Genomic DNA, 22,883 nt, shown 5'->3' on the forward strand with positions numbered 1-22,883 from the left:
TGAATGATTAAAATAAGCTCTGAGACCTTGGTTTGTTTTGGCTTTATTCCATTATAAATTAAAAGCACTGAACCAAGAGGGTCTTTTGATGCCCTGTAACTCTTACAGGCTGCAGTGACCCGGCTCCCAAAGCCGTGCCATGACTCTTTTCCATAGCCCCCCGGCAGCTGGAGGCTGCGATCTCTCACTTCATCCATCCCTTAAAGCAGATGAGAATGAGTACGCAGCTGCCTGTATGACCGGGCTCTTTACCTAGGGTACGGGACCGGCTCACACGGGAGCCCAGCGGCCCCCGCCCGCTGTCACCGACCTACATCCCCTGAGGGAGGGCCGCTATCCCAAACCGCTCCACAGTTCCTGGTTTTCCCAGCTGCAGCGAGGACTACGGGACGCTGCTGTCACCCTTCTCTGGGTACATGCAGCCTCGGAAGCTGGGAACGGGAACAGACGATGGCCGCCACAAAACGGTCACCCCCACACCGAAACCGCTGCGCTCAGCCCTCCATCAAGGACCCCCGCTTGTTGATTGGCGGAACGTGCCGTCAGTCACGGCAGGTGGGCGGTGCGCGGTGCGGAAGGGGTGGTTCGGGTCGGGGGTGACAAAGATGGCGGCTGAGGAGCATGAGGGAGAGCAGGAAAGGTACCGGATAGAAACGGCTTTTCTCCGCTGCCTGCCGGGCTGGGCTGCCGCCGGCCGTAAGCCCTGCCCGGGTTCGCCAGAAGCAGGTCTGGGTAGAGGAAGGGCGGTGAGCGGTGTGTCAGTGGCCTAGGCACCGCGGCTGTTGGGTTCAGCGCTGCCGACAGACACCTGCCTTGTGTCATGGCGGTCCTTTCTGTTTGCTCCTAGAGACAGTATCAAAGAGAAGGCCAGGTTGCGCTTGAGGGAGTTCGATGTGCGGGATAGGTTCTCCCACTTGCCGCTGGCCAGAGCCTCTGTTCTCCTGCCGCTGATGGTGAGGGCGGGGAAGCTGCACCTGCTGCTCACGGTGCGGTCCATGCAGGTAGGTGGGCCGGGGGCTGGGAGCGAGATGGCTGCCGGAGTCTCGCTCCCTGTGTGCTGCCCCCCGCCGTGTGGCTTGGCTCCTGTCCCCGTCTCGGGTGCCGGGATCTGCTTTTCTAATGCCAGGCAGTGTGCATGGGGTTACAAGGAGATATTCCTGTACTGTAGTGTACGGGACTGTAGTGGTAGGACAAGGGATAATGGGTTAACAGGGGAAGTTTAGATTGGATATAAGGAGGAAGTTCTTTACTGTGAGGGTGGTGAGGTGCAAGGTTGCCCAAGGAAGTTGTGAATGCTCCATCCCTGGCAATGTTCAGGCCAGGCTGGACGAAGCCTTGGGTGACATGGTTTAGTGTGAGGTGTCCCTGCCCATGGCAAGGGGATTGGAACGGGGTGATCTTAAGGTCCTTTCTAACTTTATTCAGTGGTTCTATGCTGATGATTCTGGTATTCAGATGCCACAAAAATGCTGGATACCCGGAAGAGTATGACTGTAAAAGGTGATTTCTGGATTAGAAAATGAAATTATTATTGTTTCCTATGACTTAAACACAATGCAGACCAGCTTTTATTAATGTGGCTTTCAGTCTGCATTTACTGTTTCTCTTCTGTTCTTGTGTGAAAGGTGGCAACCTAAGTCCCCAGAAGATTTCTGCCAGCGTTTTCCCTGATCAGCTGCCTCTATACAGGGACTATTCACTTGCCTGTTTTTCTGTGGCTGAAAAGTGGGCATTTTTGAGGTCTTAGAAGTTTTAAGACCCTAATAATTGCAGTCCCTTTACTGATAAGCTGGTTGTAAAGGGGCTTTTTACTAATGTTTGATAATGCAGGCCTATTACTATGATATATTTAAAGGGATAGGACAAGAAGCAATGGGTTCAAACTTGAACAGGGAAGTTCAGGATAGATTTAAGGAAGAAGTTCTTTACTGTAAGGGTAGTGAGGCACTGGCACAGGTTGCCCAAATAAGCAGTAGTAGCTCCATGCTTGGCAGTGTTCAAAAGCAGTTTGGACAGGGTCTTGGGCAGCATGATCTAGTGTGAGGCATCATTGCCTGTGGCTGGGGGGTTGGAACTGGATGATTTTAAGGTCCTTTCCAACCCAGACTGTTCTCTGATTTAATTGTGCATTTTAGAAGTTCTCACTCTTACCTTAAGTACTTCAATCTCAGTATTCAAGCTGTCTGCCTAGATTCATCTGTCAATCTCTCATGCAAGCAGGAAGATGAGAAGTCTATATTTAGAATGTGTAGTAGGAATTACACAGTACTGCACAAGTGATATATGTAATCCTGATAGTAAGGGTTTATGGATTAGCTGGGTATAAGCCCAGCTTTCTCTTGTGTAGTTCTTGATAAGGCACATTTCTTCAGGTTGCAGAAACCTCTTAACCACCATTCCCAGCTTCTTGGACTGATAAACATAAAGTGAATCTTCAGTAAGATCAAGCATTTGTGTGTATCCAAGAAGAAATGTAAATTTGTTATATTTAACAGTAGTACTCCTTTAAATTGTAGCTGAGAAGATCACCAGGGGAAGTGTGTTTTCCAGGAGGTAAAAGTGATGCAACTGATAAAGATGAAATTGATACGGCTCTTCGAGAAGCTAAGGAAGAAGTGGGACTGCAGCCAGAGAAGGTGGAAGTCATCTGTAGGCTTGTGCCTGGAATTGATAAAGTAAGGAATAAACTGAGTAAGTCAGCATATGGTTAGAAAATAAGGTTGGGTTATTTTTTGTGGGGTTGATAATGACCTCTTAAAACCTGTAACTGTAAATAACCACTGCTTCTTAGAGTGCAGGGCACACATTGCCAGCAGAGAAGGGAGGAGATTCTTGTTCTGTTTAGTATTTATGAAAGCATGTTTCGTGTACCATGTACAATTATGGAGACTAGAGTACAGAAAGAGTGCTAAGCTGGTGATGTTTCAGCTGCGAGCCGCAGAGATAAGTAAGGGGGGGCATGTGGAGTATGTGGAGTATGAGGAGAGGCTGAAAGAAGTGCATTTGCCCAGCCTGAAGATGAGAAAGCTAGCAGGAGATCCCATTGCTCATTTCAAGTACCTCCTGGTGGTTTTAGAGAGGATAATACCAGATTCTTCTTGAGACAGGGGACACAGGCAACAACAAATGAAATTTTGATGAGATGCAAGAAAAATTGTCTTCACCACAAGGTTAGCTTAACACTGCAGCTGATTTTCCTGTCAGGCTGCATAATCTCTGACCATGGAGATTTGCAGAATTCAACCAGACAAGTCCCTCAGCAGTCTGATGTAACCTCAAAAGTCTTCTCGTTCATTATCCTGTTAAAGGCAGGGTTAATTCAGGTGAAAAGGGACTTCTGGAGGTTATGTGGACTGTGATTCTGTATGGAAATGTAGCAAGGAGACTTCTCTTCTGGAAGTGTCTTTGGAGTGTAAGTAACTGTAAATGGACAGGCTGCCAGTTTCAGTAACAACATTTCATGGGGTCAGTTCTTCCATGGTACAGAGAGTACTGTTTCAGAAGACTATTTTTGTTTTTCAGGTAACAGTTTCTCTTTGTTAATATGCCTAAGGCTTGGTTTTGTATGTTGTAGCTACTCACTGTTAGTAACATCCTCCTCCCCCATTAAAAAACAATAGAAAATAGTTTTCAAATTGTACTGTATATGCTTTATTTAATCCTTCAGTTGTAATTTCTGTGGAGATAACATTAAAGCCACATAGTTCAGAGGCTATATGTAAAGAGAATCAGTTTAGTTTTTATAACTCTCTTCAGTGTTTTCCAGCAAATTGCCTCAATTAGTAGAAAATATTATGTGGGTTCGGACCACGGAAATTTTAAGTACAGATTTTACTTTCTTCTCTGTACGTACATTCCAAGTGATTCTGATTTGGGTGTAGTGTGTCCAGACTTGCATGAAATAGCCCAAATGTTGAGTGTTACTGCTTTTTATTTAACAGTGATGCTTCTTTTGGTAAGAATAAGTAGAACTAGCAATGTATCTTAAAACTGTTGGTGCCCTCTTTGTGCAGGCTATCGTTTCAATAGATTTCCCCTCCCTGTGGAAAAAGTGATTGTATTTAAAATAAAAATGTCGATAAATGAGCTATTAGAAAATATACTGGGAAAATAGACACAGAGATATGATAAAGCATAGATGAATTGGAAAATCTGAATTAAAATCAGAACTCACCAAAGTAAGGAAGACTCAAGAGAGAGAATGCATGGAGTTTATTTATGTTTAACTGAATATTTCTTAGGTTTCTTATACTCATTTTATAATTCTGAAATGTTTTTAAAATAAAGAACATTCTTTTACTTGTTACAAACTCAGTGTTTGGTGCTTTTTTTTGTTATTTTTTTGTTTTTTGTTTTAGATGAATTACTTGGTCACACCAGTTGTAGGATTTATAGAGGATACATTCCAGCCCTCTCCTAATCCTGATGAAGTGAGCAATGTTTTTGTTGTGCCATTGGAATACTTTATCAAGCCCTTAAATTACCAGACTGTGCCTTATAAAACCTCATCTGGTTACCACGGTCGGATGCACTCCTTTACATATGATGACCCGGAACATAAAATGTCATTCAGGATATGGGGACTTACTGCCCACTTTGCTGTATTTCTTGCTCTTGTAATTTTTAGAAGGAGACCTACCTTTGAAATTGATTATGATCTGGACAACTTAATTTCATCCTCTGAGAGTTACTTCATGAATTTATATGCATCTGTGTATGAAAGAAAGAAGAGCAATATATAAAAATTAGTCTGGCAATTAATTTATACTGAAAGAGGAAAAAAGGTTTTGTTTATTCCCTTTATACCAGTTCTTAGTTTGAATTTCCTCCGAATTAGGAACTGATTGTAAATTATTTAAAATAACATTTTTAAGTTGACCACCCCTAACTAGATTAATATAACTATTAATTTAGTTTAGAGCTGCCCAAAACATTCTTTCTGATGGACTTAATATATGGTTTTGGAAGATTTGTTTAACTTTCTGCCTTTGTTTTATGGTACCTAAGACACTTTCTGTGGTTTGCCTTCTGTATAATGAGATAATACTATTTTATCTAATTTTTATGTGTTTGAATTAGAATATGAAGACTTCTGGAAGTTTTATCTGTGACATACTACATATGACAACAATGCACAATCTTGTATGGAATCTTTAAGCACTTACAAAGCACAATAAAAATCTAAGAGGCGGCACATGCTATCACAATCTTGTTTTGTTTTGGTTGGGCTCATGGAGGGAAGAGGAAGATTCAATGGGGTTTTGTTAGCTTTGTTTAATTTGACATTCCTCACAAGGAGATTCTGTAAACTGTTTAAGACAGCGTACAGGCAACTGTACTGAGTTTGCTCCTCAGCACCTTCTTAGCATCACCCACCCAGCTCCTAGAGGGAGTCATCTTAAGGAAAGAAATGTAGAGTTGAGTATTCATAAGGACTAAAATGCTTCTCTGTAGCTGAACCTTTAGAAGTCACCCTGGCAATATCAGATACATGGGGTTCTTTGTGCTGTGAATCCTTGCTTCCTCATTGCTGGTGAACTAGAAGCTTATTCACAGTGGTCATGATCTCATTGCCAAATGGTTAAGTTTTTAAAAGCAAGATTGAATTTGGCTGTATTTGAAGTGTAGTTTGGAATTGAGTAAGTTACTGGTCCTTAAATAGCTGATCTTCTCTGAGTAGCACGTGCGAGTTGAAAGTATTCGGTGTCCTTCAGGATCACTTGCCCTAGTCTTAGTATTGAATAAGGTGAAAAAAAAAACCCACTCAGTTGTTCTTCTGGGGTTTTACAGTATGTGCTTCCCCCCCTCTATTCACTAACAGATGCAAGTGTGATAAAAAAGTTGCTGGCAGTTGCTATGAACTGTGCTGTAATTGAGCAGCAGTCAAATTTTCACATTAAACAGCTTCTGTAATATGCTTGAAATTGGCTGTGACTTCAGAAAATTCATTCTTTTTTACAAACAAGTGTTTCCCAAGTATGGCCTGAATAGCTAATTACGATTTTCTAGAAAACCCAATTATTAGATTTTTATTTTAGCTTCTCATAATTACATCCATAACATTATTTGGCTGCTGTGCTGGAGTAGCATTTAGGCACTGAAATACCAGCTTGTGTTTGGTGGTAACCGCAGCATAACCTTTTACTGAAGAAAAGAAAGATGCTGGAGTTTCACTCAGCTGACAGAAGGGGACCAAAACAAATCAAGACTAAAATCAATGCAGATCTTGTAAGGACTGAATTTCACTTCGCCTCCTCTCCCTGCTACAACTGTGTGATACTTAACTATTTGTCTCCTCCCAGAAGTAATTCAGTGGTAGATATTCTGCCTGAAATCCTCTTCATGCTGTGGCAACATCTGCAGTAGGATTGAGTGTAACCTCAGCAAGCTTATCAACAATACCGAGCTGTGTGGTGCAGTCAAGATGTAGGAGGGAAGGGACCTCGACAAGTTTGGAGAGGCTGGCTAGTGCAAACTTCATGAAGTTCAACAAGGCCAAGTGCAAGGTCCTTCACCTGGGTCAGGGCAATCCCAAGCACAAATATAGACTGGGCGGAGACTGCGCTGAGAGCAGGACTGAGGAGAGGTATTTGGGGGTGTTTATTCATGACAAACATAACATGACGCAGCAGTGTGCCCCTGCAGCCCAGAAACCCCCTGTGTCATGGGCTGCATCCCCAGCAGCATGAGCAGCAGGTTGAGGTAGGGAATTTTCCCCCTCTACTGTGCTTTTATGAGACCCAGTCCCTGCAGTCCTGCATCCAGATCTGGCTACCCTAGCATAAGAAAGATAGGGACCTGTTGGAGCAAGCCCAGAGAAGGGCCTGCAGGGACAGGACAAGGAGGAATGGCTTTAAGCTGACAGAGGGAGATTTAGATTAGACATTAGGCAGAAGCTCTTCCCTGTGAAGGTGCTGAGGTGCTGGCACAGGGTGCCCAGAGGAGCTGTGACTGCCCCATCCCTGGCAGTATTCAAGGCCAGGCTGGACGGGGCTTGGAGCAACCTGCTCTAGTGGAAGGTGTCCCTGCCCATGGCAGGGAGCTGGAACTGGATGAGCTTTAAGGTCCCTTCCAACCCAAATCATTGTTCTGTGATGATTCCACAAAGTACAGGATTGACAACCAGAATACTAAGTTGGAAAAAAACTCAAAAATTAGCCTAATGTCCTGCCACCTAAAGATGGAATCAGGTACATAATAGTCTGGTAAGTACAAGTTTTTTTCCTTTAAGTTTCCTTGGGCAATCCATTGTAGTCCTGTAGGCATGCTTTAGGGTTGTGGCAAGGATCACTTAACATCTTCTGTACACAGCAAAATGGGGAGCAGCTGGTTTGCCCTGTTACTTTCTGCGGTTCTGGAAATTACATCACTGTGCCTTCCTGAGGCATTTTTAGGCTTCATGATCAGGTTTGTTTCATCAGTCACATTTTCCATACACATCTTGTCATTTTAGTTGCTTTCCAAAATCTTCAGTGAACCTTCCTCCTCCAATTCCACCCCAGCCCCCCAACAAGTATAAGATAACTAAACCAAGCCTGGTCATAGTTTTCTAGTTAAGCATTTGTTTGGGTTGGATAGGACAGCATTACTCCAGAGCTCCTTTTTGCATAACCCATTGTTACTGCTCTTTGTGAAGCAGTATAATAGTATTGACTCATACTCTTCCATTAAAGCTGCCTTACCCTTTTCTGAAAATGCTGCCAATTGTTCCTATATTTATTGCGTTCTGTATTTGGACAACTGATTATTCCTACCAAATGTAGCATTTTGCGTTTGTCTTGATTGAATTACATCCTGATTAAAAAAAAAAAGAAATAAAATTGTAATGATCTATGCTGTGTTTTTCAGACATTCCCATTTTGCTGTTATCCTCACGTTTAATGAGTATATTTTCTGTTTCATTTACAACATAGAGTAAGCTCACCCAGAACAGGCCTCTGCAGAATCACAATTGATACTTGCCATTTTGACAATGAACCTACTTTTCTAACCAGCTGCATAACATACTAATATTAGTTTTATGTAGACCAGCCCTTCTTAGGTTGCACACAGGAACATTGGGCAAGGCTATATCCAAAACATGAGGATTTATACTTCTCCTTATACACCAAGCCTGTTACCTGGGCCACAGAGGAAGTAAATACAGTTGTCAAAACCAGTTCATAGGAAAAAGACAACAGTTGCTGCACATGTCCTTGGCAATTAAAGCACTTATATAAAGGTTACTTCTCCTGATACCTTCCAGGAATTAATGGGTTCTTCAGTTCTTTCGCAGGACTCTATTTGCCTTTTCCCAGCCTCTGTCAGGGAAGAAGATACAGTTCTGAGTTTCAAATATAATTGCTAATAACACTGAGATCAGTTCTTTAGAGAGTGGCTGGCACATTGGGATGTTTCAGAGATGCACCCAGTTTGAACATTTTAGCATATCTAACTGCTATCAAACCTGTCGTTTTCTTACATTACCTCTTTTGGTGTCTGTGTTAATTATATTTGGTATCTGTTGATGTTTTAAGTTTAAAGAAAAAAGGATTTTTTTTTATTTTTTCCCTGAGATGAAATCCTTGGAGAAGTAGTAGCCACGCTGATGAAGAACAGCTTTGTTTTTCATTATTAAACACTTATGAAATTGTTAAAAGCTTAACTTTAAACTCCCCATCATATTATGCATATCCTCAGTGGCTTCTCTCAATGCTAATGTATGCAAGAAAAGTAACTAATTAAAATAAGTACATTGTTAATTAAAATAAAGCATAGCAATTAGAACTTTGATTAGCAAACAAAACAGGTACCAAGAGACATAATTACTAACTTACCATCGTCTTCTGTTCCCAGCAGACTATTTTCTCCTTCATCTCTCAGCCAGATCTGGCACAGACATCGTACAAATTGTACAAATCCAAACCTTAGTTTGGTTTTATTTCTCTTGTTTTAAACATCATTGTGTGGAACTGCAAGGACAGCAACAGCAGTTACAGCTGTTGGTCCTTTTAGCAAATGCAAATTTTTTGATTTTTGAATCAAATCATCCATTTGAGCTAGTTGGATAACAGAATTCTAACCAAAAAGCCTTGAGTGATTTGCAGTAAAACCACTGTGGCTTCATGCTTCACATTAAGTGTCCTACAAAATTTTACTGACATTTGTTTTGAAATTCGGGAAGTAGTTTCTTACCGCAAAAAAACTCATTCTTTATTTAGTTATCCATCTGGGATTTGAGAGCCCAAACAGCTCCTTTGAGCATAAAAAGAATAGAAGAAAATTTAACTGCTTGTTACTAAAACTGCAGTTCTGCCAGTCCCACATTTACTACTGAGAAATTGTTTCCTTGGGCTATCTTCGGATAAAATTCTTCCACAGTTCTTGATGCAGACAGTAGAACATGAGTCCCTCCAACCTTGGCAGCCCTCCTAACTGATCCATGTCATGTCCACAGTCTCAGCCCCTTCCAGATCTGTCTTTAAAGCCATGTAACAAAGCACTCATCAAGAACTGGGTGTCCCAGTGGTCTCTCCGACTGGTCCTGTGTTATACCTGAATACTATTAAAATAGATTTGTATGTACTTTTGTTTTGAATGTAGTGATTGTAAAGAACTCCTTTACCTTGAATTAAAGATAGCATATGCATTTATGCCTTGGCATTTTTTAAGCATAGTATTTTAATACAGATTCCAGTCTGAAAAGGTGTTTCATACCTATATATTTATGATTTGCACTTTTTCTTACAAACCAAAGCTATTGCTGAATTGTAAAAAGGTATGAAAAATATATACCAAATTACATTCTCTAGCTATGTAATATGTAATGCTAGCATGAAAGCACAATGAGTGCCAAGGCTTGTATCAGAACATGAGAATTACTGATATGATATAAAATTAACTAAAGTGGCATACAGTTTAATGTGAGTTGTTAGTCATTCTTCTAGTTCATGCGCAGTGATTCAGCATTTAACATTTCTACATTTTTGAATGCTCAAATAATCAGACTTTGATATTTAACATTTATGTGAACATTTAACTTTTATATATATTTGATACATAAATTGGTATTTAACAATTATAAGCATACTAAAAAATAATCAAAATTACTTAAAAAAGGGTATGGTATCTATACTTGCTTACAGCAATGCTGTGAGAGGAAAAACATAAAATGCTCACTTCATTTGCAGAAGGTCAGTGTGCACTGCTCAGTTAAATTGAATGTCACTTTCGCATAGCTAGAGTTTCTGCAGGGTTAAGGCAGTTATAGTTAGATGAGAATGTAAGTATTCAAGAAAGGAATTATTTATATTCAGCCTGTGCCTAAATCACATATATGAAATAGAAAATCTGGAGATGTTTTTGTCATTGAAGAAAACCCTCACGAGTGCTAACATGTCAATATGTATGTGATGTACCTTCAGTGATTCTATTTTTTTAGTAGGTTGCCATAGCAATGCGGTTTTCACAACAGTACATGTTAAACCATCTCCCGTTAAATAAAAAATAGTTATAGTAAAAAGGATTATTAGATAATCCCGCTGTCCCTCAAACCTTCTGTCTTCCCCAAATGTAATATAAGAAATAAGGGAGACAGAAAAAGGAAATGCACTTGTTTGTGTTCCCTTGCAGAAGACACATTTCTGCAGTCAGAATTTTTACTTTGCAGATGGGATTCTGAGTTTCAACATAAATTTCTTTATGCTTTATAATGTAAATTAAATTTACTGTACTGTTTGGTTGCCTGTTACCTACCTTCATATTTAAGGTAGGATTGGTTTGGTTTTCAACATGAAAAGTGCCAGGAAGAAAAGCATCCAAGTAATAATGAACCATTAATGAAGAATAGTCATCCTGTTCGTTCAAATCTGCTTCAGGGTAAAGATTGTTCACTGGCTAGCAACAGGTTTATTATTTTGAGCACATTTACCTCTTCTTACTCTGAATTCTGTAATCCTTTAGACTGTCCCGTCATGACCATTTATTGACCTAAGTATGTTTAGAGGTACATTATATTAAAGATATATCTTTATAATTCATCCTGCAGCTGCTGCAGTGCTTGACTGCTAGCACAGCTGTTTTAAAATATGTGCATACCTGTTCTTAACGAAGTGCTGGCATCCCCTTTTATGCCTATAGCAAAGTCCAGAACTACTGGCAGCAAACAAGGACTATGCCTTAGAGGAGAGCTGAATTTGTCTTTGAGCCCTGTGGTAGGTCATACTGCCCCTCCAGAGCACTGTAAGAGCCAGTTATCCAGTTGTTGAAATGAAAATGAGCAATTCCAGACAAAGGAAGGTTTGAAGGATTAAGGACATAGTGATGTAAATCTGTATTCAGATTGTATATAGAAACAAACACCGGTAGAAAAGGGGTTGATAAATAGAACATTTAAATAGTGTTTATTTTATTCTCTCTTTTAGAGATAATTGATGAAACTATTTTATTTTTCTAATAGTTTAATTGCTGCTAATATGTAGTTGGCATAAATCACAGTAATTTCACTGACCTTAGCACAGTTGTGCCAAAGTACAAGCTCTGAGGCTTCAGTTTACACTACACACCTACTTTAACTGATAATGTAAATTATCTCAACTACATTTTATCTTGCATCTCCAGTTGATTATTCATTTCTTAACATTTGCATTCAGGTGCAATCAATGGCTCTGCTTAATAAATCAGTACTTTTAAAGAAGCCTAAGTTTATTTAGAATATTTGTTAGTTATTAATATATTAGTGTGTAATTCTAAATTTAAAAGCAACATCTTTGTAGAACATCTACAGTATTGACTTGCAGATATTTATGTGAAACAAACAGACTAAAATCAGAGTGCTATAGTTTATTGCCAGGTTTCATGGCTAAAAATGGAAGTCATACAGAATGCATAATAATGTGGATTTCAGCTATTAACTGTTGATTAAAAATGCAGTAAGGAATTAATAACAGATGTAAATGAAGGTCCACCAAGCTTGGAAAACTGGGAATACTGTTGAAAGAAATGAAGCTGATGTTATACACCTAGCATGAAATTGTACCTTACTTGAAAAGCTGTGTGCAATGGATGGAGCATATTCTCTACAATCATCAGGCTGAAAAGGGATGAAAGACAGCTGACCTGATTGGGACCTTTGTATCTGTGAGAGCCTGTTAACCTGGGCACAGCTCTAGAAGGCTGAAAAAAAAAGAAAGATTGAGAAAAAAAATTAGATTGATTATTTGGATGTAAGAGCATAAGAGTTCTGTGATTAAGGAACAGAATCTATCATCTGGTGAGGGGAAATAGCAGAGGCTATGGTTACATGTCCCTTCCGAGGAGGTGAAAAGACCAAAGGATTAGAAATGTGTCTAATGTCAGGGAAGGGTTGTGTGTCTGGTGAAAAGAAGGGCTGAGCAGCCAGCAGCTCAACAGAGCACTGCAGGAGGATGGTGCTACCAGGTGCTCTAGGGCAAGCCTGACACTGGTGGCTGTATCCTGTGGGGCTGCTGCATATGGGGCTATCCAAACAGCATGATTTATAGCTCTTTAGAATGGGACTATATTCAAGTATCTCCTCAGCACTACACAACTGACCATGTACAGCTTTCTGGTTTGCTCACATTATGGCATCTGAAATGAGGGGCTTACCAAACAATTCTCCTGGAACTTATTCTAATGTACTAGAAATAACAGTATTCTTCCAATTCATTCAATCTGACTACACATAGATGGCTGAGCAACAGAGAAAACACAGTAAGCCTGGATTCATGCTTCTTTTCAAGAGCAAACGAACAGTAGATCTCAAATATCCCTAGCCTGCCTGGTTTACTCTCTTGCCAGTCCAGTATATGGCTGATCAGTGAAGTCACAGAAATGGATAATTGGTTTTCTTAAGCCCTAGAAATGAGCAAGAAAAAGTGCTCTGCTAGGAAAAATATTTATCCCAGGTAGAAGGAAAAAATCTCTTTGTTCTGAGGACTGTCTTCCAAATGCATTCCTGTTATTTAAAACTGTAATACTAATTTAGTTATTAGAATTTGCAGTGGTATTTACTCTAAATTGGACTAGAGATAACTAATTGACACAATAATTTAGGTACTACGTAAAAAATTGCTCTGAATCTAAGAGCATCAGTTAACATGAATGCTCCAGGAAAACTTTATTGAGTAGTGCTATTGGTTAGATTCTTCCCAGGTAGCCCAGATGGGGGCTTGTATCTAATTTTGCTGATCTGCCACGTTTTGACATATCCTTCATCTTAACTGTCAGTATAGAGGCTTTTTACCTTCCAAATTGTGTCTTTTATAGCTAAATTGGTTATTCACAGATGTCCAAGCTGAAAGGCTTTAGGTGAGCATTTTCACTAGCTAACATTGAGAAAAAGAAGTGCATTTAGAATTCAAAGAGACAAGCAGGGAAAGATGGAGCATAGTGAATGGGAATAAAATGGGAGAAATGTTTCTTAGTTGCTTGAACAATTGTTACTCTTTATTAATACCTACATTTGTGTCCAGAAGCCTTGCTGAAGATGCAAGCATCCTTCTACTGAATAAAAGCATAGGAAAACTTCCTGCTCTTGAAGTTTGTTTATTTGCAGTATCTGAAGGGGGCCTATAAGGATGCTGGGGACGGACTCTTCATGAGGGACTGTAGTAACAGGACAAGGGATAACGTGTTAAAACGTAAACAGGGGAAGTTTAGATTGGATATAAGGAAGAAATTCTTTAAGGGTGGTGAGGCACTGGAATGGGTTGCCCCAGGAACGTTGTGAATACTCCATCCCTGATGGTGTTCAAGGACAGGTTGGACAGAGCCTTGGGTGACATGGTTTAGCGTGAGGTGTCCCTGCCCATGGCAGGGGGGTTGGAACTAGATGATCTTGAGGTCCTTTCCAACCCTAACTATTCTGTGATTCTGTGATTCTATTAAGAAATGTAAGTTCAGAAAGTGTCTGGCATCAGACGACAACCTCGGCTACGTCCACAGAGTCAGAAATGCAGCTCTGTACATTTTGTTGGCCACTTTGCACTTGACAACTGTGCAGCCTGCAGCCTGATTTCTGTAAATATTAAATATTTAATTTACTTATTAAAAATTAAGGCTTATTAAGCAGGACAGACAGATGGTTCACAGTTTGGTGTGGTGGGCAGTCATATGGTTCCTGGAGATGTATTGTGGAGCTCAGGGTATAAAGACATTTCAGTTGCATTTAGGCATTGTGAGTCAGATCTGCAGCTGGTGGAAATTAGTGCAGTTCCAGAGATACTGTGATTTGTCTGCAGTGTGGTGCTGTCCGTTAGAAAAGCAGGCTTGGCAAATTCTAGCCTTATTCAATACAGAAAATGGGCTTTGTTCAAGAGCTTGAAGAAGTTTTCCTTGCGTTCAATGAGACTGATCAGATAAACAGGACCAGAGCTCTTGCTGAATTGGTAATCCGAATTTTCTCCAGGGTGCTTGTCAGCATGAGTCCTTTTATACTTGCACAGAATTCAGTCTTTCAGCCATCAGGGACTTGGAGTCAGGCACTACCTTGCAAAGGCAGGCAAAGCAGATGAGCACCCAATTCCTTCACACCATCCTGTGCATTAGAACTAAAACTTCTCACAATTTGTCTTGTAATGTTTCTGGAATTCTTCAAAATAATCATTGAACTTCTATTTCTCCTCTGTAAAATAAAACTTCCTCTAGGCTGAATTCCTTTACTTTGGCACTTTGTATTGACTCTCAGGTGTACATGCCTGAGAACAACGGGCTGAATCCTTAGGCTTCAAGCTTTCACAGTAGTACAATGTGATGATGCACTTTGAAAACAGTCATAACATATGTCTAATCTCTTAAAGTGATGGTTGTATCTTAACTAAGTGCTTAGTTCATCCGTCATTCTCTGCTTGAATCTGACAGCCCAGGAATAAGATACTGAGATGTTATCTTTTGAGAATACACTATTGAAGCCTTATTTGAGGGTTTGGGGGTGATTGTTGCTGGGGTTTTGCGGAAGGAGTTGACACTTACTCTCTATGCATTTTTAAAGCAGGAGAAATACTGAAGGTAGAATTATTTCCTTTTTAATTTTTTTTTCAAACAATTTTTTAAAGCAATGCCAGGAAAAGTCAGAGAACTAAACTGTTCAGAAATGTCCTGGTGGAATCAAAGAGGACTTGAGAGAAAAAAATCTCCATTAAAAAAAAGATAGTGTTTAATTTTAGGCATGAACTTGTATTCCATTAGAAAAACACCAAGGCCAAGAAGGGCAAAAGTAAGTGGCTTAAATGCTTTCCTGAATTAACTCCTATATTATATTATTCAGAATTCCTATCAGACTCAGTATTGGATAAAATTCACCCCAGTGTAAACTGCTTTGCACAGAATCATAGAATGATAGAATAGTTAGGATTGGAAAGGTCCTCAAGATCATCTAGTTCCAAGCCCCCTGCCATGGGCAGGGACACCTCACACTAAACCATATCACCCAAGGCTTCATCCAACCTGGTCTTGAACACTGCCAGAGATGGAACATTCACTACCTCCCTGGGCAATCCATTCCAGTACCTCACCACCCTAACAGTAAAGAATTTCTTCCTTATATCCAGTCTAAACCCTAATGCAAACCAGAAAATGTCCACCTAAGCATCTTCTTAAAATTCAAATGTGAACATTCAATGAGCATTTCCCTGGGCTAAATGAGACTTTGTCATAAATATGATGCTTTTTTCAGGATCAAAAATCAGTCTGGGCACTATGATGTGACAGGGGTGAAAATAAGGATGATAGTGCTAACAGCTAAAGCCTGTAAGATGCTCTGATAAAACTATGGGATTGTACCTTTCTGCTTTAGCTTGTTATTTCTCATCCGTCTTCCTTCTGGTTTATGCTTTACTTACTTGGGCTCTATTTATTGCTGTAAGTGCCTCACAATATTTTCTGGCAGATAAAATATACAGTAGGTAAGAGAGTGAACATGAAAATAGGTTCTTTCCAACGTGAAAAAAGCCATTGGTGCTACGTGTTTGCAGGTGGATGTTATCTATTCTTTAGATTGCACTTTGGACCTCAATATACAGTAACCTCAACAACTTTATAATAAGAAACCCTTCTTTTTTATCTGTTCTTTTCCTTGGTGCTTTGTGTTTTCAGGGAGGTATTGGAATAGTTATTTGTTTAGGAAGCAACATTACATACCTTTTGTAGTGAAGGCAACTAAAACTTAGTTGTGACCTTAGAATTCACATAGACACGTCAATTATTCCAGAGCTCATAGATCTTTGGTGAGTGGAGCTATCCAAGTAATCTAAATTGCTATACTATGTATTTCTAAAGGAGCATTCATTATCAAAACCTCCTGATTCAAAGACAACCTCAGTCTGGCTGTTCTATTTGATTGTCCTAGTTCTTTGCGTAAAAACAGATTTTATTGGCAAGCAGGTAATTCACTGCACATTATCCAGTCCCTTTTTCCTTTAATTATAGTAGAACTTGAAGCCAGTTCTGGAAAGTTGCCCTCATCAGCCAACCTCAAGGTGAGAATGGGTAGGAGTGAGAGGAAGGGGAAGATGACAGCGACTTGACTTGGATTTCTGCACTGTCAGAAGCAGCTACACTCCTGTAAGGGTGCCAGGTGAGGTGATCAGAAGTGAGCAGTACTGGGTGGTACCTCACATTCATCATTGCCTAGCTGGGAGGGGAGGAGTAAAGGCAAAGGGTTGGGGGACACCTGCATTTGCACATATACTTTAAAAGCTTTGTGCTGGAGTAAAGATGACGCTGCTGCACATAGATATGTTTATTTAGTTGAGTTGTCATGACAACTACTTTGTCTAGACTGCTACAGTGTCATTGGCACCTGAGGGCTCTACACAAACTATTACACTCTCCAACAAAATTGGCAAATTCTATTCAGTCTACTTAGAGCTAGTTTCTAAAAATGTAGGTTTAATGACAAAAAAACCCAAACAACTACTTATTTAATAATTACTTACTTAATAGGAGGTCACCACAACTTAATTTTAGTGAGTTTAGCTTCAGGCTGGAAGCAGTCTTCTGGCCTATCCAGAAGAGCTGGTATTTCATCTTGTAACCCACAAAATATGAAAAACCAGAATGTTCAGAACCTACAAAATAAGCCAATAAAGAATCATAAGAGAATGATGATGCTCAGAAGAGCCTCTGAGTACATAATATTGATGACTGACTGTTCAATGTTGAATACACTGTAACCTGAAGGGAAGATAGAGCAGTTTAAATCTGAGTCACGAAATAAAATCTATCATTTTTTCACATGAAGTGAATATTGTGTCATTTACAGGGAGCCAGGATTTGTTGTGACAACACCACTGAACAAAGCATTTTCCTTTTCCTAGAACAATCTGCCAAGTATTCACAGCTAGAAATCCTCATTCCTTGGCATAACTGGCACATCTGCAGTTAGGGTCCAGAGCTAGAGAGCATGCAAGTAGAGATGCTCATGGGGATGCTCCTCTTGTTAAGCAAAGTGGCACAAGTCACAGTGCTGATTTTCACCTGAGAGTATCCTTGCCTTTGGGAGTGCTCCTTACTGAAGCCTGTTCCCTTGAGTTTGAAATCTCAGTATTGATAGAGGGACAAGTGTCTGGAAGGTAGAGGAAGAGCTGCAGCATCAGGCCCAGTCGTGACTGAAGAATATGTTTGTAACTTCAGGGAGAGGGAAAGTATTTAACAGCAAAGAATCCTGTACCTTTGCTTGTTCTCAGTTTGGCACATAAGGTGACATTCTATGGAAGAGGGTCTGTGGTATTGTATAGGAAATGAAAAGGTCTGGGTAAGAGATCATGGAGTGAAAAAGTATGGAAATTGCTCTTCTAAGTTCTTCTTGCACTTTTTCTTGCAAACAAATCCACTCTCTCTGGACTAATGTGCTTTTTTCCTACCCAGCTGTGAGATACAGTGTGTTAGGCTGGTTGAAAAAGAGTACCTCGCAGTTTGGGTGATCTGTGGAGGTGCAAAATCCATTACAGCAGCTCAGGTGGTAGGAAGTAACTCAGCAAGGCAAGATGTCAATCTACAGACATAAATCAATAAGAGAAGGACTGGAAGTTGTGACTTAGGGGTTGTTTTAAGCACTGTCACTGATCAGCAGCATATGCATACATGCATCATGAAAACACTGGATAGTGCATTGCAAGATATATAGCGCAAGCATTGTCTTCTTAGCATAAATCAAACAAGGAGAGCAATGATAAAGGGGAGTTACTATCAGGATGTATCATTAAGCATATTCTGTCATTCTGCCAAGGAGCAGATATGTTCAGGATAAGGATATGCTGCTACTAGGCTGGACCAACCCTCTAAGAATGGCTTTTTCCTGATGAAGTAACCTCCTGCTCTCCATTCTGGGAAAGTAAACCCAGGTCCTAGCTGAGGTGCTTGAGCATGGCAGGAACCTATTCCCCCAGGCTATTCTATTTTCTGCACAGCAATGCTGTAACATACGGCTAATGTACTGTCACTGTTTTTGACATTGACATGTCTATATCACAGTTTCCCAGTTAAAAGCCTCTTAATTTCTTCTTGTTATAATGATTAAAGTGATCTCTTCCCTTTTAAAAGCAGTCATTCAATTTCTGATGTTGCTCACCAGCAGCATGGGTTGTGATCCTTGTAACTGTCCATCAGAACCTTTGCTAAAATTCTCAGCACTTCCTTCCAGAATCTGACAAAACCTTCCTCTGTATTTTCATATGGGTAGGGCTTTGGTCACAAAACCCACAGCTGCCTGGTGATCCAGGAAGCCTGCCGATAGGTGTTCTGTGCAATTGGTTCTGTACAACTTCTGAAGTCTCCTGCAGAGGTCAGTCTTGGTAGCTGTGGAGCAGGAGCATCACTAAAAGAAGTATTGTTCCGTGCCCCTGAAGGTCCTCCCTGCAGTACCACTGTTCAGACCACTGAAAAACCCTCCTGCCACATAAAATATTTCTTGCCTATCTAAAAGGATGGGGTGTGCATTTTCAAAAGTCATCCATGAACTGGTTTTGAACAGCTTCATATGGATTTCTCTTTTGATGTCCTTGGTCCCATGAAATGACACCAGACTCATTTGCTTAGGTGTGTCTGTAGGGCACTGCCTTTTCTATTCATTCCTTCACGTTCTTACCCAGGCTTCTCTCAAAATATAGAAAGTTCAACACCCACCCCCCACCACCTTGTTAAATGCATTGTAATAGGAGGAAAATCCTACAATGTTTATTTTCCGCAGCACTGTTCATCTTTTCTGAACCTAGCTAATAATTGTAGATAGGTTCTTGCTCCTCTTTCAACTTGATCAATTCAACCATGGCTTTATTTTTGTTAAACTGGAGAAATTAAACCCTTTAGCTAAAGACTTGAAAGCAGTTTAGGCCTCTTCCATCTTACTAATAAGGAGGTGAATTCAAGGTAACAAGAGGTAACAAAAAATTATTTTTTTCATAGTTTTTGGCGACTGCACATGCCTGACAAGCCAAATCCAAGGTCCTGGGGAAATTTGGGTGACATTCAGCAGAAATAATTCTGATGCTGCAGCTTAACTAAGATAGTATTGGTATTTGGATCTGATTTAGTAACACAATCCCCCTTCTCCTCTTCCTGAGATTCCAGATACTAGTCAGCATCTCCGCATTTAAAGACAGATGCTGGCTGGTTGCTTACCATGCAAGTACATTGCTTAGCTCATGGTTAAAACACCAAACAGAAAAGTTTCTGCTTACTTTTCTTATGCAACAAGGGAAAAAATAACAAAAAAAAAAAACAAACAACAGAAAAAAAGAAGCATTTTTACATTTGCACAGTACAAAATACCCATTTCCCTAGAAATCTCAATTTCTTTTCTCCTGATTTTATCCTCCATGTTAGCCCTTCCTGACTTTTATTTTGAACTGCAGATATAGGCTGCATTTTGAATTATTTCTTTAAGGAATAAGGTAAATGCTGGTACTTCTGTAGCCCACCTTGTGCTGTGATTTCACAGAGTGGCCCTTGGCTGCTTTCCAGACTCTTGCCTAAAATGGTTTCCAATTTTAATTTAAGTCATCTGACATATCGACCAACGAGACTTTAGATATAAAATCACCTCAGAGTGAGGGGGAATCAAACTGCATGCTCAGGATTTAGTTGTGGCCCTTCCATTTTACCATGAAAGAAAAACATTTATCCAGAGTGCACAAATTTTCTTGCTTTTTTTCTTAGTTCAGACAAAAGATCAAGCAAACGGTTGTTTACTTGGATATCTAATTGTGTTAGGTCATACAGGAAGACAGCTGGTATGATTTAAAGCTTCCACATGCAAAACCATTTTGTCAGGACTTTGAAGCCCTTTAACTATGTCTGAAGAAGATAGAAATATTTGAAATGCAGAGTGATCACAATCACACCATGTGGTTGCATCATGGTAGTAAGCAGTCCCCCCTAGACCCATTGGTTGGGACTTCAAACTCTAATATCCACTGTGGCCAAGACCTACAATTCATGTTTTCAATACTTTCTCTGAATACTTATTCCTGATGGTTCACAAGTTATCAAAATTAGAATCCATCTGCACAGTTTCTAGAGGGAGAACAATATTTCTAGAGGGAACAACAATATGTTGCTTCCCTTATGCAACAAGATATGTTGTCTGCCTTGAGTCTACAACCACGTCCCAACCTGTTACTAAGTGTGTCTATTACTGCACAGATCTAGTGACAGTGTAAGAAGTGTGAGAAAGCTCTATGAGCTCTCTGCTCCTCATCTTTCTTTCCCCAAAAAGGTTCCAAATGCATTTTAAAAACATGGAGTCTGTTGGACCAGATCTGATTTCTCAGAAGACTGGAGCACTAATGAATCATCTATCTCAGTTGCTATGAAGGTTTGCTAGGCAAGATTTACATTAATTTAGTCTCCAGAAATCACCTTTGTCTCACATTTAGATGATTACTATTGAAAAGCATATTCAAAATTAAGCCAGTACTTCTTCAAAGCCCTAAGAAACAGAATGGCAGTCAGTTCTCTTCTGTAGCAACACTGGTGTCAGAAAATAGTCCCATTTCAGACAACAACACTTGTTTTTCAGTTGTGTTCCAGTACTGTGAAATACAGCTGCAGACATCATAAGTCATAAAACTAGAACACTTTGTCTAGTGCTATTATAAATATGGTGTACAGGGCTCTTATCACTATTACAAGCTTACCTAAAGCACTTCACTAGTATGCTTAACTGTAGTCTAAGGAACTACTTCTCTAGGTGAAAAAAGCATTAAGATTTTTCAGGTCTGTTTCCTAATTTACCAGCTGACCTGCTAAAATGACTATAAAAAGAAGAGAGCTGTCTTTTTGATTGTGTTGTGGGTTAACTCCAACAGGCAGATAAGCTCCATACAGCTGCTCAATCTCTCCCCTGCTGTGGGGCAGGAGAGGGAATCTGAGGGTCAAAACAGAGAGCTCAAGGTTAGATAAAGACATTTTTATAAGTGAAGCAAAACTTTGAATGCAAGCAAAGCAAAGAAAGGAATTTATCCACTCATTCCCAGGCAGGCAGATATTCAGCTATTTCAGGTAAAGCAGGGCCTCATCTGTAACCCTGGATGTCCCTCCTCTCTCCTTTCCCCCTACTTTTATTGCTCAGCACTATGTCACACAGAATAGGATACTCCTTCCATTAGCTGGGGGCAGCTTCCCCACCTGTGTCCCCTCCCAATTTCTTGTGCCCCCCCAAGCCTACTAGCTGCTGGGCCAGCATGGGAAACATAGGAAGCCTTGAGGCTATGTAAGCACTGCTCCACAACAGCTAAACCACCTGTGTGTCATCAGCACTGTTGTGGTCACAAATCCAAAACACAGCTGCTGTGAAGAAAATTAACTCAATTCCAGCAAAAAAAAAAGAATACAGGTTCTAAACCTTGCCTGCAAACTCATATGTTTTTATATAGAGAAAATCCATGTTTCTGCCACCCCAGGTGAGACCCAACCTAGCAGCTTTGTAATGAACAGTTCCATTAGCATTTTAGGCGCTCTCAGAGAAAAACAATCTCCTAATAAACAGGCATTTGTAGTTTTTGTTATAGGCATATTTTTTTCTCCAGAAGGAAAGTAGAAGAGAATACAGCAGCACACTCAGTCAGTTTATTAAAATCAATGAGTTAGAACACAGTAACTAGCTATGGAACTGATGAGAATAGACCATTAATAGCCCATGATAAAACACCCCATAGGAAACTCAATTATGCTAAAGAGCATCCTGCTCCTTTCTTCAAAAGGCCCATCACAGAGGGCACAGCCAGAGTGGTACTGAATGCTGCACCAAGAGCCTGTGGGGGAAAAAGAGACCTCTTTGTATTGTAAGCCCTACAGAAATTCTGTGCTGTGACAGAGCTCTTCAAGAGCTTCAAATTAATATCATGCCTTCAAAGTTAAATTCAAGCTGGAAGCATCACTGCTTACAGAGCACAACCTTGATATTGCATGCTCTTGGACTGCAGCTTCAGAAATATGCAAAACAGAGCTCAGCTTAGTAAACCTAAAAGCTCACTTTTGTTTTCTTGAGCAGATTCAGGAGCTACCTATATTACGCATATAAATACTTAATGAGGAAAAAACAAGAGCCACAAAAAGGTAAAATAGGTTGTTATTTGTATAAGGCAACTTTGTTCAAAGCCACAAATGCATTATTTGATGTAATTAGTCTGGAATATAACATTCACAGACAAATGTTCCTGATGATATTGTGTCCTGTATAGCAGCAGTGGATAATAGCTGGAGATAACCAGTATAACTACTGTATATATCCAGTATAACAACTGTATATGCTTTTCAAACTTATTCTCACTATTTAATTCATTGAATTCTTATTCTTCTCTACACCAGCTCTGCTGTAAAGCTCAGAGACATTTTTTCACAAGCTTCTAACAAGTTACTTTGGATCCGTAATTACTGAGACCAAA

General features: G+C 40.0%; 1 protein-coding gene across 3 annotated transcripts; it reads left to right on the forward strand.

Moving 5' to 3' along the window:
* Positions 1 to 583: 583 nt before the first annotated feature.
* NUDT7 (nudix hydrolase 7) lies at positions 584 to 5,199 on the forward strand. Of its 3 annotated transcripts, XM_034073287.1 has the most exons (5): positions 601 to 726; positions 850 to 1,001; positions 2,517 to 2,675; positions 4,359 to 4,430; positions 5,080 to 5,189. In XM_034073287.1, exons 1-5 carry the CDS (start codon positions 606 to 608, stop codon positions 5,155 to 5,157), a joined length of 582 nt encoding a protein of 193 aa, XP_033929178.1. In that variant the 5' UTR covers positions 601 to 605; the 3' UTR covers positions 5,158 to 5,189. The 3 variants fall into 3 exon arrangements, with proteins under 3 accessions (XP_030907881.2, XP_033929178.1, XP_033929176.1); XM_031052021.2 differs by having other exon boundaries at positions 584 to 640; positions 848 to 1,001; positions 4,359 to 5,199; XM_034073285.1 differs by having other exon boundaries at positions 4,359 to 5,199.
* Positions 5,200 to 22,883: the final 17,684 nt, after the last annotated feature.

The sequence above is a fragment of the Melopsittacus undulatus genome, chromosome Z, assembly GCF_012275295.1.
Source record: "Melopsittacus undulatus isolate bMelUnd1 chromosome Z, bMelUnd1.mat.Z, whole genome shotgun sequence".
Classification (NCBI taxonomy): domain Eukaryota; kingdom Metazoa; phylum Chordata; class Aves; order Psittaciformes; family Psittaculidae; genus Melopsittacus; species Melopsittacus undulatus.

Excerpts from the sequence above, each read along its gene's own strand:
- NUDT7 (XM_034073285.1), top strand. The coding sequence starts at position 606 with ATGGCGGCTGAGGAGCATGAGGGAGAGCAGGAAAGGTACCGGATAGAA. Across the intron at positions 727-849 it reads CCCGGGTTCGCCAGAAGCAG|ACAGTATCAAAGAGAAGGCC; the intron begins GTCTGGGTAGAG and ends TTGCTCCTAGAG. Across the intron at positions 2,676-4,358 it reads TTGTGCCTGGAATTGATAAA|ATGAATTACTTGGTCACACC; the intron begins GTAAGGAATAAA and ends TTTTTGTTTTAG.